This window comes from Myiozetetes cayanensis, unplaced genomic scaffold (assembly GCF_022539395.1).
Source record: "Myiozetetes cayanensis isolate MyiCay16 unplaced genomic scaffold, myiCay2020 scf1, whole genome shotgun sequence".
Taxonomy (NCBI): domain Eukaryota; kingdom Metazoa; phylum Chordata; class Aves; order Passeriformes; family Tyrannidae; genus Myiozetetes; species Myiozetetes cayanensis.
This window is the reverse complement of record NW_026086604.1, coordinates 41,905,457-41,921,024: the sequence shown is the minus strand read 5'-3', so window position 1 is coordinate 41,921,024 and position 15,568 is coordinate 41,905,457. Positions and strand designations below refer to the sequence as shown.

Here is a 15,568-nt window from a genome sequence, read left to right as displayed (position 1 = left end):
CCATTTCCCTTACTGTGTGAGCTTTACCCAAGAGTTCAGAAGTAATCCAGTGTTAAGGAGTTATGTAATAAGGCAGTCTAAGCTAGATATTGAAGCTTAATGATGGCAGTGGGTCTGTTCATGTGCCACCTGGAGTATTGCGTCCAACTCTGCACCCCCCAGGATAAGAATGATGTGGACTTGTTGGAGCAATACGGAGTAGGGCTATGAAGATAATCAGAGTGATGGAGCACCTCTCCTCTAAAGACAGGCTGAAAGAGTTGGAGTTGCTCATCCTGGAGAAGAGAAGGTTCTGAGGCGACCTTAGAACAGCCTTCCAGTACTTAAAGGGGAGCTACAAGAGAGCTGGAGAGGGACTTTTAAAGAGGATGAGGGGGGATAGCTTCGAACTGAAAAGGATTAGGTTTAGTTTAGGTAGTGTATTACATATTAGGAAGAAATTCTTCACTATAAGGATGGTGAGTCACTAGAATAGATTGACCAGAGATGATGTGGATGCCCCATCCCTGTTAGTGTTCAAGGCCAGGTCAGATGGGTCTTTGAGCAACCCGGCCTAGTGGAAGGTCCCTGCCCATGGCAGGGAACTAGATTTGGAACTAGATGATCTTTTTAGGTCACTTCCAACCTGAACCATTCTATGATTTTATGATTTAGTGTAAGAAAGCATACACTGTTTTGCACTGGAAATTATGTGGGTTATTCCATTGCTAGTTTCTGAATAAAATTTGTAAATAAAATATGGTCGCAGAAACATCTGTTCAGTCAACCTTTAAGCAACAACAGTAGGGATGCTGCACTAAAGAAAATACCCATTCATTAAATAAATAGTTTTAAGTCATCGTTTTGAATATTAAACCTGGCCAGCTCTCTGGATTCTTTCCACAGCTTCAGAATTGATGGGCACTAAAACTTGCATGAACCATAAAAATTTCTAAAGAAAAGACATGATTTTAGCTTTTTAATCTATCAGAGAAATTAAAAGTGAAGAGCATTAATTTTAATACGGTCAACTTCTGTATTTCGTACAATAGGCAACTAATCCATGAAAGTCTTTTGCGTACTAAAAGTTAGCATTGATTACTGGCTCAGTTTAACTGGTATAAATAGAAGACAGTGGATGCATGTATGTGAATAGTAGCCACAGTTATATCAAACGGACTGAAATATTTATGGAAAATAAAAATTCCCCTTTTCAGTCTTATGCCTGCTAAGCTAAATAGAAATAGAAATATTTTATTTGACAACTCTCCTAGTAATTGGCTATTATGTGGTCTTCTACAAACTTTATCTACATGATCTGTTCCTTGCAGTTATCAAGGGTTAGTTCCACTACTGCTTTGATCTGATAGTGTTACCATATGGTACCACTCAGATATGACTAAATGCTGACAAGTATAGCATCCTTGCTTAGCATTGAGTTGTGTAGCAGAAACATTATCAGCAGAAATGCAGCCATTGTTTAACAGAACTTACAGATTTCTTGTGACAACTATAGATGCTTTTCCTTTTCTTACCCACGTACTTGATCACACTTATTCTATATTATAGACTTGCCAGCTGTTAGAGCATCCTTTTAGTTTGGTCCCATTTATCACCATCTCTTTGAATAGTAGTTGTATAAGTGGAAAAATTACTTTTAGTTAGGTAGTGTCATACTTGAACAGTGACTAGTATTCCATAGGAAATGGAGAAAGTTCCTCAATTATTTCCATACTAGAAATATATGCAAGTTCATTTAAAAGTATTTTTCAGGTGGATAAAAGTTTAGTTTTATAATTGCCAACTGCTGCTTTGCAGTGAGGGCTCTAGCTGTGGAGAACTCCTTGGCATAACTGGTTGCCAGGTCATTAGCCAAAGTAGTGAATAGGATAATGATTGTTTTGCATTATTATGGAGAATTTCGGCTTTTATAAGTGCAAGCAGATCTTGTTAGAGTTTCTGAAGAATGTGTCAGTCAGAACATGAACAGTCCAGAGACTAACAAGGGCACATATAGTAATAAGTTCTGTTCCACTTATAGTACCTCATCCATTTTATGATGGAAAACGTTGGTACGGAGAAAGCCTTATAATACTACTCTCTGCAGACATTCTGTATTTCCCAACAAGAATTTCTGTTTCTTAGGTTTAATGAGAAGTCTGTTCTACAGGGATGCCACACTTAGCCTCAAGGCAGAAAGTATCTACCTTGATTTTTAACATGCCTCAACCTGTCAACTGCTAGCAAAAAAGGTGATGAGTGAGTAAGGATCCTTCCAGCCATCATGAAGCATAACTGATGGCAGATACGATGGGTCTTTGTTTGAGAATGATGGTTCCAGAAACTGAGAGAGTGTGTCCACAGTATAAGCAGAGCCAGAAGACAGCACAGTGCTCTATGCTATGACATCCATTTACTAGATTTTGAAACTAGTTGTAATCTAAGGGTTTAATTGCATACAGGCAAACTAAGCCAGTATCTTATGAAATCACAGTGTTTCAGAAGGCCATTCTGTCCAAATGAGGGGTTGTTTCAGATATGAATCATGAGCTGTGGTCAGTTACAGTAGATTAGACAGAGTGACCCCACTGGAAAGGCATTAAGAGGCTAGAGGCCCAGAAGCCAGAATGTAAAGACTGACTTAAGAACTTGTCTTTGAATATGGAGGCTGACAATTGGTCAGAAAAAAAATGCATGTAACAGACCTTTCAGTTTTCTTTTTAATGATGATGTAATAGGTGGAAATTTGCTATGCCATCCTTTAGCTTTTTAAACTGTGAAACACTCTTGTTACTAATTTAAAAATTTCTTCAGCATCTTTTATATCTTGACATAGCAAATATGCCAAGGACAATTTTCTAGTCTTCTCTACACTAAGATAGAATCAACAATGTCTGCTTGTCTTTAAAATGTTAAAAGGTTATTTGACTGTTCAGTGATGGAGAATTCACAACCTCTCTAAATAAGTCTAGTGCTTCATTGTTTTCACTGATAGAGAGTTTTCTCCTCAGGGTCTGATCTGAATCTCTGTTGCTGAAATTCTGTTACTCTTTGTTCAGTTTGACATCTGAGACTACCATGTCCCTCTTTCTTTTTCTTGAGAAGCTGCCCTTATTAATACAGTCTTTGTAGATATAGGACCTTAAATCTGTTCTCAGTCTCATTTATCTCCTTTGCATTTTTTACCAGTTCTGAGTTGCAACAGTCAGAATTGAACGTATTACTCCAGCTCAAGTGATAAGTAACACCAAGGAGAGCAAAACTAATTTCTGTGTGTTTACACAGTACTCCTGTTTTAACTTACAGTGTTGTACTCACCTTCTTTGCAGTTTTACAGCAAGGTTGACATATATTCAGTTTGTGATCAGTCCATGTGCTCATAAGCCACAAATACTTTTTCACAAAAGGGTTGCATAGCCACTTAGTTTCTTCACTTTGTAATTCTCTAGTTATGTATTACTACAAGAGTCTGAAACTTTGCATTTGCCGCTATTGCAATGCCGTGCTTATCCCTAATGTTTCCAAAGGAATTCACAAAATAATCAAGAGAATTCTGAATTTAAATTCTACATCTCAGTGTACTCAATCACTCTCTGACTGATGTTATTTGCCAATTACTTCCATCTTTTTATCATGCCTCTGAAATACAGCCTCCCAGTTGATAATAAATAAGCAATAGTTCTGGGTAGTTCTGTGGTGGCCAAATTACAATTTCTGTATCCTGGTTTTGTCAAGAAAATGTTATGCATTGTTACAATCAAGATATAAAACTTGTACTGCTTCTCTTCTATCACAAGGGCTTTTATGCTGTCAGAGAGAAAACAGACTGATTTGACATGACCTATTCTTGACAAATCTGTGTTGGCTGTTGCTCAACTCCTGATTAACTTCCAGGCAGTTGTGTGTAGTGTTATAGTTTACATGGCTGGCAGGGCTGGATTAACAGTTGGACTAGATGATCTTAAAGGTCTTTTCCAACCTAAATGGTCCTATGATTCTATCTTGTGTTTTAACCATTTCACCATTTAACCATTTCACATATTTTCTGGAGCAAGAAGACAAGGGAAAGAAGCAAGATACTTAGGCTTCTTGCGTCAACTGAGCTATGCTGTGGTATGTAGTCTAGTACCCAACTTGTCTTCAAAATGTTATAGGTCCCCTGTAGATTCTGAGTTGAGGCTGCCCAGAATGTGCCTAGGGCATCTCAAAAAAGAATTGCTTGTTTGTGTAGGCCATAGAGTTCTTCTAAAGGTGGCTAAATCTCTGTCCTTAGCTGCACTTATACCCTTCTTTAGACATAGGTGATAGATGTGTGTTATATGTGTATAACTAGCATGTATAGTTTTGTATTTGTCCACTTAAATCCGTTTTATATGAAATAGATTCATATCTGGCATTTTAACAGGCTACTCCATCAAGATGATTTGAATGCATTTAAGTAATATTTATTCAGTTCCTTGCTTGTTCAAGGTCAGTTCTCACCCTTTTACAATTGATACTAGTTGTTTTAAGCACCACAATCCAGTAGATTTGTGGTGAAGATGTATGCAAAAAAAAGGGAGCATGAGCGTTAGCTTTGTCTTTGTATCCCTCTAGTTTTTTCTGTTGTGTTGCACAGTGGACTTTTTCTTTCACAATCTTCTTGCTCCTGATGTACTTATGGAATTACTTCTTCTGGAATCAGATGTGTCCCTTTCCGACTGTGTCTAATTTTGGCCCATTATACCATGCTCTGCTGTGGTATTCTTGCTTAGTAAGTTGACCGGGTTTCCATTCTCTGCGTGCTGTGAGGTCGACAGAGAGGTCCTAACTAAGACAATGTGGTCTTATTGTACAATCCCCATTAGTCCTTCGCAGGAGGTTTTGCACAGCATGTGGTCAGCATTGTTTATTTAAAGAACTATGAGGGTTTTTTAACTCCTTTTTCACTAGCACCATGTTCTTGGGAATTCTTCCAACTAACTGTGCATTTATGAAAGTATGCCTACTGGAAACACTTTTGTTTAAAATTTTTTTGTCATTTCTTCTGTCTTTTTCCCAAACAAGCTTTAATCTTTTATATTGCTATCAGTCATATGAATTATCAGATCTCCATTTTGCCAATTAAGGCAAAATGTTGATTGTCAACTAAACCTTCCAAGTCCTCCTACGTACCATTTGTAGTTCTTGCATTAGTGTTCAACCATCAAAGACTGAGATAAATGTACTGCTTTCATCACATTAGCCTCTTCTTTAACCCATCCTTTTATAAATAAACTTGTTTTGGCAGTGGTCCACAGAATAGGATTTATTGTATTTGATTTGCCTATACTATTGGGCTGTGTATATAAATACAGTGTTCAAATTTTGGAGAAATTAGCAAGTTTGTTTTTTAGAGCATGTTCCTTTACTCTATGAGGGCCATTTTCCATTTCCAGAACCATTGCCATAGCTCTAAACCTTGGGGCATCACCGCGTGGGTGAAGATGCCAAAACCATTCTGCCCATAGCACTTACCAAACCACAACTTCGTTACAGAATCACAGAACGTGCTGAGTTGGAAGGGACCCACAAGGATCATTGAGTCCAGCTCCAAGTCCTGCACAGGACTATCCCCAGGAGTCCCACCATGTGCCCAAGAGTATCGTGCAAATGCTTCTTGAAGTCTGTCAGGCTTGGTGCTGTGACCACTTCCCTGGGGAGCCTGTTCCAGCGCTCAACCACCCTTGGAGTGAATAATCTTTTTCTAATATCCAACCTAAACCTCCACTGACACAACTTCTGGCCATTCCCTCGGTCCTGTCACTGGTCACCACAGAGAAGAGATCAGTGTCTGCCTCTCCTCTTTGCCTCATGAGGAAGTTGTAGACTGCAATGAGGTCTCCCATCAGTCTCCACTTCTTCAGGTTGAACAGACCAAGTGACTTCAGTCTCTCCTCATATGGCTTCCCCTGAAGGCCCTTCCCCATCTTTGTTGTCCTCCTTTGGACACTCTCTAATGTCTTAATATCTTTATTATATTGCGGAGACCAAAACTGCACACAGTATTCAAGGTGAGACCACACCACTGCAGAGAAGAGTAGGACAATCACCCAGCATATGTCTGTCTCTGATGATAAAAATATCAACAGATCCCTAGGTTCCATGATGATTCCTAGAGTCTCTTTGTCAATTCTGATCCACTCAGTTTCATTTCTGGCAGTATTCTTAAAGTGAAGGTAGAGGACCATCATTAACAGTGACATTGGTAGATTTTGCAGGCATCATACCTACCAACACCTTCATGAGATCCATCAGATGGTCTCTGTTGTCCTCATTTCCTCATTTCAGATGATGCAGATCGAGCCAATAGATGAACAAAGACCCTGAAGAGCTGTTTTTCTCACTGCAAAGTTGATGCCAGTCAGCTCAGTAGTCCTCTAGGCCCCATTGACTGCATCAGCTAGATCTGTATTGACTGTCATAGGTATTAGGAACCAAGGCCACATCTAGATATTTATATCAGTTATTTCGATGTTAAGCAGACTGCCAGACAGAAATACCCCAACTCTCCATTACTTTCTAAGTTACATTTTTATAGAACTGTAGCTCCTAGGCCAGTATGCCTTTGATGCTAACACAAATAGTAAAATTGCTTAAATTCATCTTTGTCATCAAACAATAGTTGGAAAGTGGGAGTTTGGATATTGTTTTTGTTATGATTGCTCGGAGTCACCCCTTCTATTCACCCTCTCAAAGAATCCCAGAGACACTTCAGTAGTAGCCTGAAGCCACTGATCATAGGTGGCAAACATCCAGTTTTGGTGCTGTACACAGACATTTGATAGTATCACCTGGAGACTTGCTTGTGAATTGGTGTTGTGTTTAAGCCTGGCTGGCAATGAAGCCCTACACAACTGCTCGCTCTCTTTGCCGCAGTGGGATGAGGGAGAGAATTGGAAGAGTAAACGTGAGAAAACTCGTGGGTTGATATAAAGACAACTTAATAGGTAAAGCAAAAGCCACACACAACCAAAGAAAGCCCAGGAATTTATTCACCACTTCTCACGGGCAGGCAAGTGTTCAGCCATCCCCAGGAAAGCCAGGCTTCATCATGCATAGCGGTGACTTGGGAAGACAAACAGCATCATGCCAAACATTGTCCCCTTCTTCCTTTTCCCCCCAGCTTTATATGCTGTGCATGGCATCCACGTGGTATGGAGTATCCCTTTGATCACTTGGGGGCCAGCTGTCCTGGCTGTATCCCCTCCCAACTCCTTGTGCATCCACAGCCTGCTTGGCAGTAGGGTGGGATGAGGAGCAGAAAAAGCTTTGACACTGTGCAAGCCCTGCTCAGCAATAACAAGAATATACCTATGTTATCAACACTGTTCTGGTTACAAATCCAAAGCATAGCCCCATACCAGCTCTTACGAAGAAAATTAACTGTAGCCCAGACAAAACTAGCACAAATGGGTTGAACTTATTTTTTCACTTCCTGTTTTCCATTCCACATGGTACTTCAGAAGCCTTGAAAAAGTCTTGGGCCAAAGGTCAGTGTTTCCTAATTAGGTAGTTAATAGCTACAAACAGTTATTGCTTACAACTGTATTTGGGTGCCTGAAGTAATCTGAGTAAGTATACTGACTATTTTAAAAAGTAGGAACCTTGAAAGAGAAGGCAGTTCCCTCCTGTTACAGCATGAACACCAGGCTTGGTGTTAAGCACTTATGGTTTGTTGTTGACAAAGACACTGTGGCATGAAGGAATAATTAATGCATCAGACTTCATGATCACGAGTAGGAAGTGGTGGGAATTTATAGGATCAACAAACATGAATTTGGATATGGTTGGCGTAACAAATTTAATGGGTGTATATGAAAAGCACAAATATCAGTCAGCAAAGTGTGTATACCAAAGTAATCACAGGGTTTACAGTAGTCAGTATTCAGGGAATGTCCAGTTGGTGAAAGGTCATGCATGTAGAGGCATGCATTGTGTTTTGCAACTGTTCTAAAGCTCACTATCACTTCTCACTAGATTTGGTAGCAGTTTTTAATCCTTCATGGATTTTGTGGATCATGATAGCGTCTGGTATACTACAAACATATCTGTTGATGTTCTCTATGGATTTAGGCTGTGAGTGGGTGTTTCATGCTGACCAGCTTAAGTAGCAAATATAGAGACCCTAATTAGGAGTCTAATCTTCTTTGTGCTTCCTTTACTGTTACTGGAAAAAGAGGAGCTCTTCCAGAGCGATGATGCACCTAAATGAAATGTTTATTTCTGTCTACTTGGACTCAAACAGTTCTGCTATCTTGGAGAGAGTTCTCCTTAGTATTGGAGGGTTTTAGGGAAAATACAGATACTGGTCTTCCCTGTCACCTGTGAACTTTTACTCTATGATCGTCAAGAATCATAAGAGCCAGACGTGGCATGTTGTCTAGCTAGGTCTCAAAATGTTTGTTTTCAGAAAGTCAGTCACTGAGGTTGCATCTTCAGATGCTACATTTGCACTGTATATGCATCACAGGTCAGTTTGATTGTGGTGCCCAGTACTGCAGAATCACATCTGTTACAAAATCATGTTACAAATGGCTCTCCAGTGGCATATGTCTCTCCAGACACATAAATAAAATGTCATTTTTCCTGTGTGTGATATAGGTGCTACTGAATGTTTAATTTTTAGTATTTTAGAAGCTTTAATGCAAAACCAGCAAAATGTATTTTCTCATATCTTCTCTTTTTTTGCAGAAAATTTCTTTTACATACCTTTGGGAAAGTATGTGAATTACAGGATTGTTCTTCCCCAAGATAAAATACAGCATTAGCAGCAGTTTGTTTAAAGTGTATAAAAATGAGTGGTACTGTACACTTCATTTAGGTGAATCTTCACTTCTCTACTTTTTTTTAAAATTTTTGGTTTGTTTTTGTTTTGCATTTTCATTGTAAGGCTGAGAGAACTGGGATTGCTGGACCTGTAAGAAAGATGGGGACAAACTTCTTAGCCTGTTGCTATAGACCAAGGAGTAATGGAAACGGAAGGAGGGTCAGTTTAGATTAGATAAAAGAAAGAATGGTTATTATGAAGAAGGTGGTAAAACACTGGAACAGGTTGCCCATAGGGATGGTAGATGCCCCCATCCCTGGAAACTTTGAAGGTCAGTTTGGATGAGGCTCTGAGATGCCTGATTGTGAATGCGTCCCTGTGATAGTTGAATGTGTCCCTGCTCATTGCAGCAGGGCTGAACTAGATGACCTTTGAAAGGTCCCTTCCAACTCAAACTATTCTATGATTGTAGTCAAGTGGCATGATGTTCACACATAAGCTTTCGTGTTAGAAATATACTACAAAGGAACTGTCTACAGTGGATCACTGGGAGACATAAATACATTAGGAGAATTTTGAATCGTTTGAAAGAGAGAAATAATAGCTTTGCTAATTCCTTGTCTTTTAAGATTCTAGCCAAGATCAGATAACCTACCAGTACATATGTATGTAGTACTTGCTGTATCCCTAGTATACCACCAGTGTGCATCTTCAGGTTGAGCTGCAAGAATGATCCCTTTCAGAAGAGACTTTTCAGTGAAACTTGGAGGAGAATAATGGAAGTAGTTTTTCTAGAAAGGTTTCTCAGTGCCTTTTGATAAGAATGTTTGACATTTGCTTTGTAATGCAAACAGATGTTGGGGTTTAGCAGGTGTGTTTTGGGGTTGGCTATTTTTTGTTTGCTTTCAATAAAAAGAGGAACTTTAAAAAGCCATTGTAAATTCTGCATAGAAGTATTAATTAGAAAACATAATTCTAGCATTGTGCTTAATCAGAGAAAAAAGAAACGTAAAGCTCAACAGAATAAAACATAAACTTTCCAAGAAATGTTTGTTGTTCCAGGTCATTAACATACTGTCTCTGTTGGACAGCAGTTTTTAAATACCATAAAAATTAACAGTGTATTTAAGAACTGCTTTATTGGCGTGTTTCTTCAAATTCTAATTTAGAGCTAGTGGTTAATTATGCTGTTTCTATCATCAGAGCTTAGAAAAGTGAATACACCCCTGGGCTTCAGAATTTTCAATTTCCACTTTAACTGTTTGACTTTAGGTGAAAATGCATTTTCCAGGTGAGGTAAGAAAGGAAGGTTTCAGTAGAAGTTGTTAGCTAATATTGTAGAAGGACGACCTCTTAGTCCTTCCAAGTTTAACAGAGCATAAAAACACCAACCTGGTTTCGCATGACTAAAGTATTAAGAAAAGGGATAAAATATCCTTGTTAGTTTTGTAGTTTCTGAGAGAGTCTTTCAAAACAACAGATGTAAAATTACTTGTTTTTTTTCTGTTCAAACTTGTTCAAACTGTTTTTCCCTGCGTAGAAATCTTTAAATGAATAAAACATAGCTAAACGATTGAACTTCTTGTTAGTTTAGTTTGGGTTGTTTTCCTTTGGTAGTGGATCTGCTTTCTACTTAGTGCTTTTTTCTTCTTACGTCATTTGGAAAATTTCTGTTTCATTCATTTTATCTCTTTGGCTATTATGAGTTCCTTTAGGATTTTTGTCCTTGTCCTTTTCTCTTTGAGCTTTAATTGATTGAATAAATTCTTCCTGCTCCATTCCCAGCAAATATTTCCTTTGATCTCAGATTTCTGAGCAAGTTTGGCAAAGTCAATAGTGCTTAACAATTTTTTATTTCCGTCATTTTTTCCACTGTTATCCATATATGCCCCAAATATAGATAAGAATGACTAGTTTCATGCATCCTTCCATAGTGTTTAAGCCTGAAATGATTCTTTCATGTCATATTAAAATAGATCATTGGAAGCTTCTCTTCTAATTAGTGTGTTTCTACCTTCTTTATCATTAAGTGCTCTTATGTCTAGATTTTGGTTGTTCCAGCTACATAAATCTTTCATGAGTTATGTGGCCCTATAAACACAGGTCTTGAGAAAGGTCTTCCTCTGCCAGTTCATCAGAGGCAATGACTATCATGAAGTCAAGCAGTAAGTTTTTGTTGAGTTTGTTGTTCTTGCATTTCTTAACCCAAGCATCTTTAACATCATCTTTTCAATCTTGTAACATAGTTCCCCAGCGCTTGTGAGCTGCTGCAGTCGATAACTGTAAGTGGTCAGTGCAGCGTGCATCCATTTTCTGATACAGTTCACAAATGAACTGTTGTTCCATTGTTAGCTGACCTACAGTATTTTTCCTTCTTAGGTAACCCACTTCAATCTTCTAAGTCTCCTTTTTTGCTATTCTTCAAAGAGCTTTTTTTCCCCTCCTTTTTTCTTTCACAGGTACTTCCTACTTGGCATTTTTTTCTGGTCCACAAGAATTAATGAACTTTGCCCATGACCTTGCTAACATTTGCCTTCTGTTCTGAAGTTGCAACCTATGTTTTTATCTCGGGTGATCTAGTTCACATTTGAATTTGTTTGAATCTCTTTCTAGCATTCACCTTGGGGTTCGCCATCTGTTTTCCAAACTTCGTAAGAAATTTGCACACAGAAACCTGGAACTTTTCTTCCCAAGTATTTTAGCCAGCAAAAATGAAAGGTGGAGTACTCTTCCTGCAAAGCTTCCTTTTCTCACATCCTTACAACAACAGGGTTACAATGAACCTAATACTGTTCTTGTATTCATGGGGTAATATAACTTAGCAGTCTTCATAATGCTCTTGACTTACACAGTCTGGTGAAATAGCTCAGTCAGACTTGGCTGCAGTTTCATCCTATGTTTAATGCGCTCTGATAGTGGATTGCTGCTGGAAAGTGGCATTCTGTTTCCACCTCTCATGGTACATTCAGACTTTCCATGAGATCTAATGGTCATGTGACCTTAGGATAAGTTGGATCATCTTGCTCATTGAACAGAAAATCATTGTCTATATTTATTACTTTCTTATGACATTTATTGATCTGGCTAGGGATATGGCTACACTGTTTGCCATCAGCTGAGCCAAGCCATAGCATTTGAGGAGGTCTGTGCCTTGCAGAGATAACCTGCAGTTAAATGTGGTTAAATATGATAATAAAAAAATTTCATGTCTATATAATTCTTCTGCAAGACACAGATAGGCTTAGAGACAAAATCTTTAATTTACAGAAGGTTGGAGTAGAACCTGTGTTGACAAGTGGGTGTTTCTATTTCATCTCCTTTTGTATTGAATCTGAAGGCAACTTGAACACCTTTCTTTGAGGAATAAAGTATTGTTTATTTAGTAATTTTTGATTATTTTCTTTGTAACTTCTCATCTGACTTTTTAGAAAATTGTGTAAGTGCTGGTTTTGGCCATCTTCTGGTTTGTTTATTCAAGTGCAAGAGGCACTGGTATTTAAAAATCTCTTTAATATATTAGTTCTGGAATTTAAATATTTCTGACAAAGTTGATTTGTGCACAAAGAAGAGAATGTGTCATACCAGTATGATTTATAAAATACATAAATGTTCCTTCTGGCCTTTCTCACCTCACTGGCCTTATTTTCTTGCTGCTTCGCTCCAGGTTTCCCTGTTTCTTTCCCTTTTTTTCTAGTTTCAGCATTAGTCATAGCCTACCTGTAATTAGTATGCATGTGTTCCACAACCCACATCATGAAAAGCGTAGAAATATTTTATATCCACCCCACTTAAATGCAAATCCTATGATGTGTTGGCAAAACAATGCCATATAGCAGGAAATCACTGGCTGCACTGTAGGTTCATATCCTGCTGAGGGACCCTAGTACCATGCACATACTACTTTCTTTTTGTAATCAAGTTCCTTTAGCACTGCCAGCTTTTTAAGAGTCCATGCTTATCACTATTTCTCAGTTTACTACTTCACATCTTTCTGGTTTACTCCTCTGAGATAATTGTGGGACAGGATGTCAACCAGGCAGTAAGTAAATTAGCAAAGACTATTCTCAAATACGGGCCTGTGTTATCAGTGAAATATGGAGCCCAACAAGGGAGCTACAGCGAAATATCATTTAATGTTTCTGACACATCTGCATCTTTCTGGCTCCTGTGTGAAACAAGCAGTGAGAATTAGGGGATATTACTTAGCTAAACCATCTGTTAATATGCTGGAAAAGATGCTGGGTTTTACTGTTAGATTACAAATAGTGTAGTCAAACATTTATCACTTAGTTACCTTGAAGGATGTAAAATAGCGAGAGTGTTTGCTCTAGCAACATTACCTCTTCTGCCGTTTCCTCTCTCTCTCTCTCTTTTTTATTTGCTAGTTTGTCTTTATTGTTCATTTATTATGCTAGAGGTGATACTCACTGCTAATTTGTTTTATATAATTACTTTTTTCAGTTATTAGAATTCCTTCAGTAACCAGACATTTCCACAGAAACCTGAAAACAATGCATTAATTTTTATGGTAAAATAAAACACAATAGTTGGATTGCTTTTAAAAGTTACTGTAGAAAATACTGTGATTAATGCTTTTAATGTTGTCTTATCATTGAATGTTTGACAGATGTAGAAAATAAAAATAATTATAATGTTCTTCCACATTTTTCACTTTTGATGCATGTAAAATTTTGTGTATAGTTCTTTTCAGTTTCAGTGCTGCGTTTATATCAGTTCTGGTGTTAAGGATACCTGTCATCCATTCTTTGGCCAGTACAGCTTATTAGTAAAAATGAGTGTTGGGTTATTTAGAAACAGCAAAGTTAGTCTTCGTTGCATTTAATTAGTTTGTTTTGTAACATATCACAGGCAGATGCACAAGTGTAATAACAATCTTGATTTTTGATTGTGTACAATGCCTCTAGACATAGGCTCAAGACAGAGGTCTGTGATTAAAGCACATCAATCAGTTGTAAACTGAGTTATCATCAGTAACACTTAATGACTGAAGAGAGCACATTGATGCTGGTTTAGTTCACTTCCATTTACAGTGACCGGCTATAATGAGAATGATGTTTTAGTAGTAGTAGTTTCCTTTGTTATTCCCACTCCCTATCCCTCCCCATTTACCCTAATTGGAACTCTGGTTTGATGTAATCTTAGCTGATGCTATTTCTGACACTATCTTCTGCTACCATCGGCTTATTTTCTAGATGGGAAGTGATGGAGTTTTGCGCCTCAGTAGTTCCGCTCTAAATAATGAATTCTTTGCATACGCAGCACAAGGGTGGAAACAGCGATTGGCAGAAGGTAACTATTCGCTTTTTCTCAGTTTACCCTAGGTTAATTATTTCCATGAAGAATGTATCTTTTTTTCTACATTTGAGAAATACTTTTCGAATGGAAAGTGTAATACACCAGTAATTCAGCAAAAGAAAAATTGCTGATTCCATTTTGAATTTAGAGTACATTTTTACAGCTTGCTGTGGCAGCTTATTTTGACAGTTTATAAAAACCCCAAGCATTTTTATCACTGTCAGCCTTGGAAACATAAATGCATGCAACTAAATCCCACAAATATACTTTTGAACTACTGATGTCATATGGTAAATTAAATCTTTCTATGTCACACTTACTTTTGGTTTTCATTATTTTGGCATTGTGGATGACTGTAAGAGAAATCGCTGCATGTCATCTTTGTATCTGTAATTTATCATGACCCATATTAAGCTAATCCTTGACAAGTTTTATTCAATATGTTAGTATTTGTTTTTTAGGAGAATTTACACCAGAAATGCAGTTACGCATCAGACAAGAGATTGAAAAGGAAAAGAAAACAGAACCTTGGAAAGAAAAATTCTTTGAACGGTTTTATGGTGAAAAGTAAGTATTGAAGCAGATAAAATGATTTTTTTTTATTTCTTTTACGAGGAAATGAAAACATAATTCTATGCTTCACATAACATGGTCATAAGCAGTAAAACTTAATAAAGCAGATATTGAGGGCAGTCATTCCCCAGGATAAGAAGTTGTGGGTAGAATTATAGTTGTGTGTCTACACTTGCATTACAATTGCATTTTTAAAGAGTCGTACTCATCCATAAAAATTCATTTCAAAGACAGCTTAAGACATAAGACCCAAGCATGTGAATATTTTTTAATTATCTTTTAAAATGCAGCATTAGGACTATTCTTCCCTCCTACAAAATATAAATACTGCTTCAACAGACAAGAAGACGAAATTTCTGTAATGTGTTTTTATTTATTTTATTTTTTTCTAAACTAGTTGCAAAGTTTCTAAAATCAAATAGCGTTTTTTATTTTTTCACTGAGATGACCTGTTGGCTGGAGAAGAATATGTGACATAGAGGAAATATTGGCTAGAGATAAATGAAAGTGACATTGACTAATCTAATTTTAGAAGTGAGATGCAAAGAATAAGTACATATCTTTAACTGGCTAAAATTAATTATAGTATCACTCCAGGTGCAAAACTGGGGTGAGTCAGCAAAATTTCATTGATGAAGATACAGAGATGGCGATGGCATTCTGCAGCAGCTGAAGATTCAGTTCTTATATTCTGGGTTTTTAAAAAAAAAAATTTAAGGAGATTCACTTCTTCCTAGAATTCAAGAATTTTCCTTTTAAAAATTGTTTTAAAAAGTTAATTTATCAATCCTTAGAATTACATATCTGTTTTCAAAAATATTAATAATTTTATTAGAAAATATAAACTAGTTATCTAAATGTGAATTTTTTTAATTTATTTTCAAGTGTGTTTTAATTATATCACAGAACTAC

General features: G+C 37.4%; 1 protein-coding gene across 7 annotated transcripts in view; it reads left to right on the top strand.

Annotated features, from left to right (window-relative positions):
* The window catches only part of ASXL3 (ASXL transcriptional regulator 3), a 129,683-nt gene that overhangs the window by 96,299 nt on the left and 17,816 nt on the right, over window positions 1-15,568 (top strand). For 6 of the 7 annotated variants that reach the window (XM_050338730.1, XM_050338338.1, XM_050338570.1 and 3 more), the window contains 2 exons: window positions 13,981-14,077; window positions 14,545-14,650. In XM_050338730.1, coding sequence (XP_050194687.1) covers window positions 13,981-14,077; window positions 14,545-14,650 — 203 coding nt within the window. Of the gene's footprint in view, window positions 1-13,980; window positions 14,078-14,530; window positions 14,651-15,568 lie in introns of those variants that run through there. The other variant, XM_050338651.1, reaches the window with a different exon arrangement.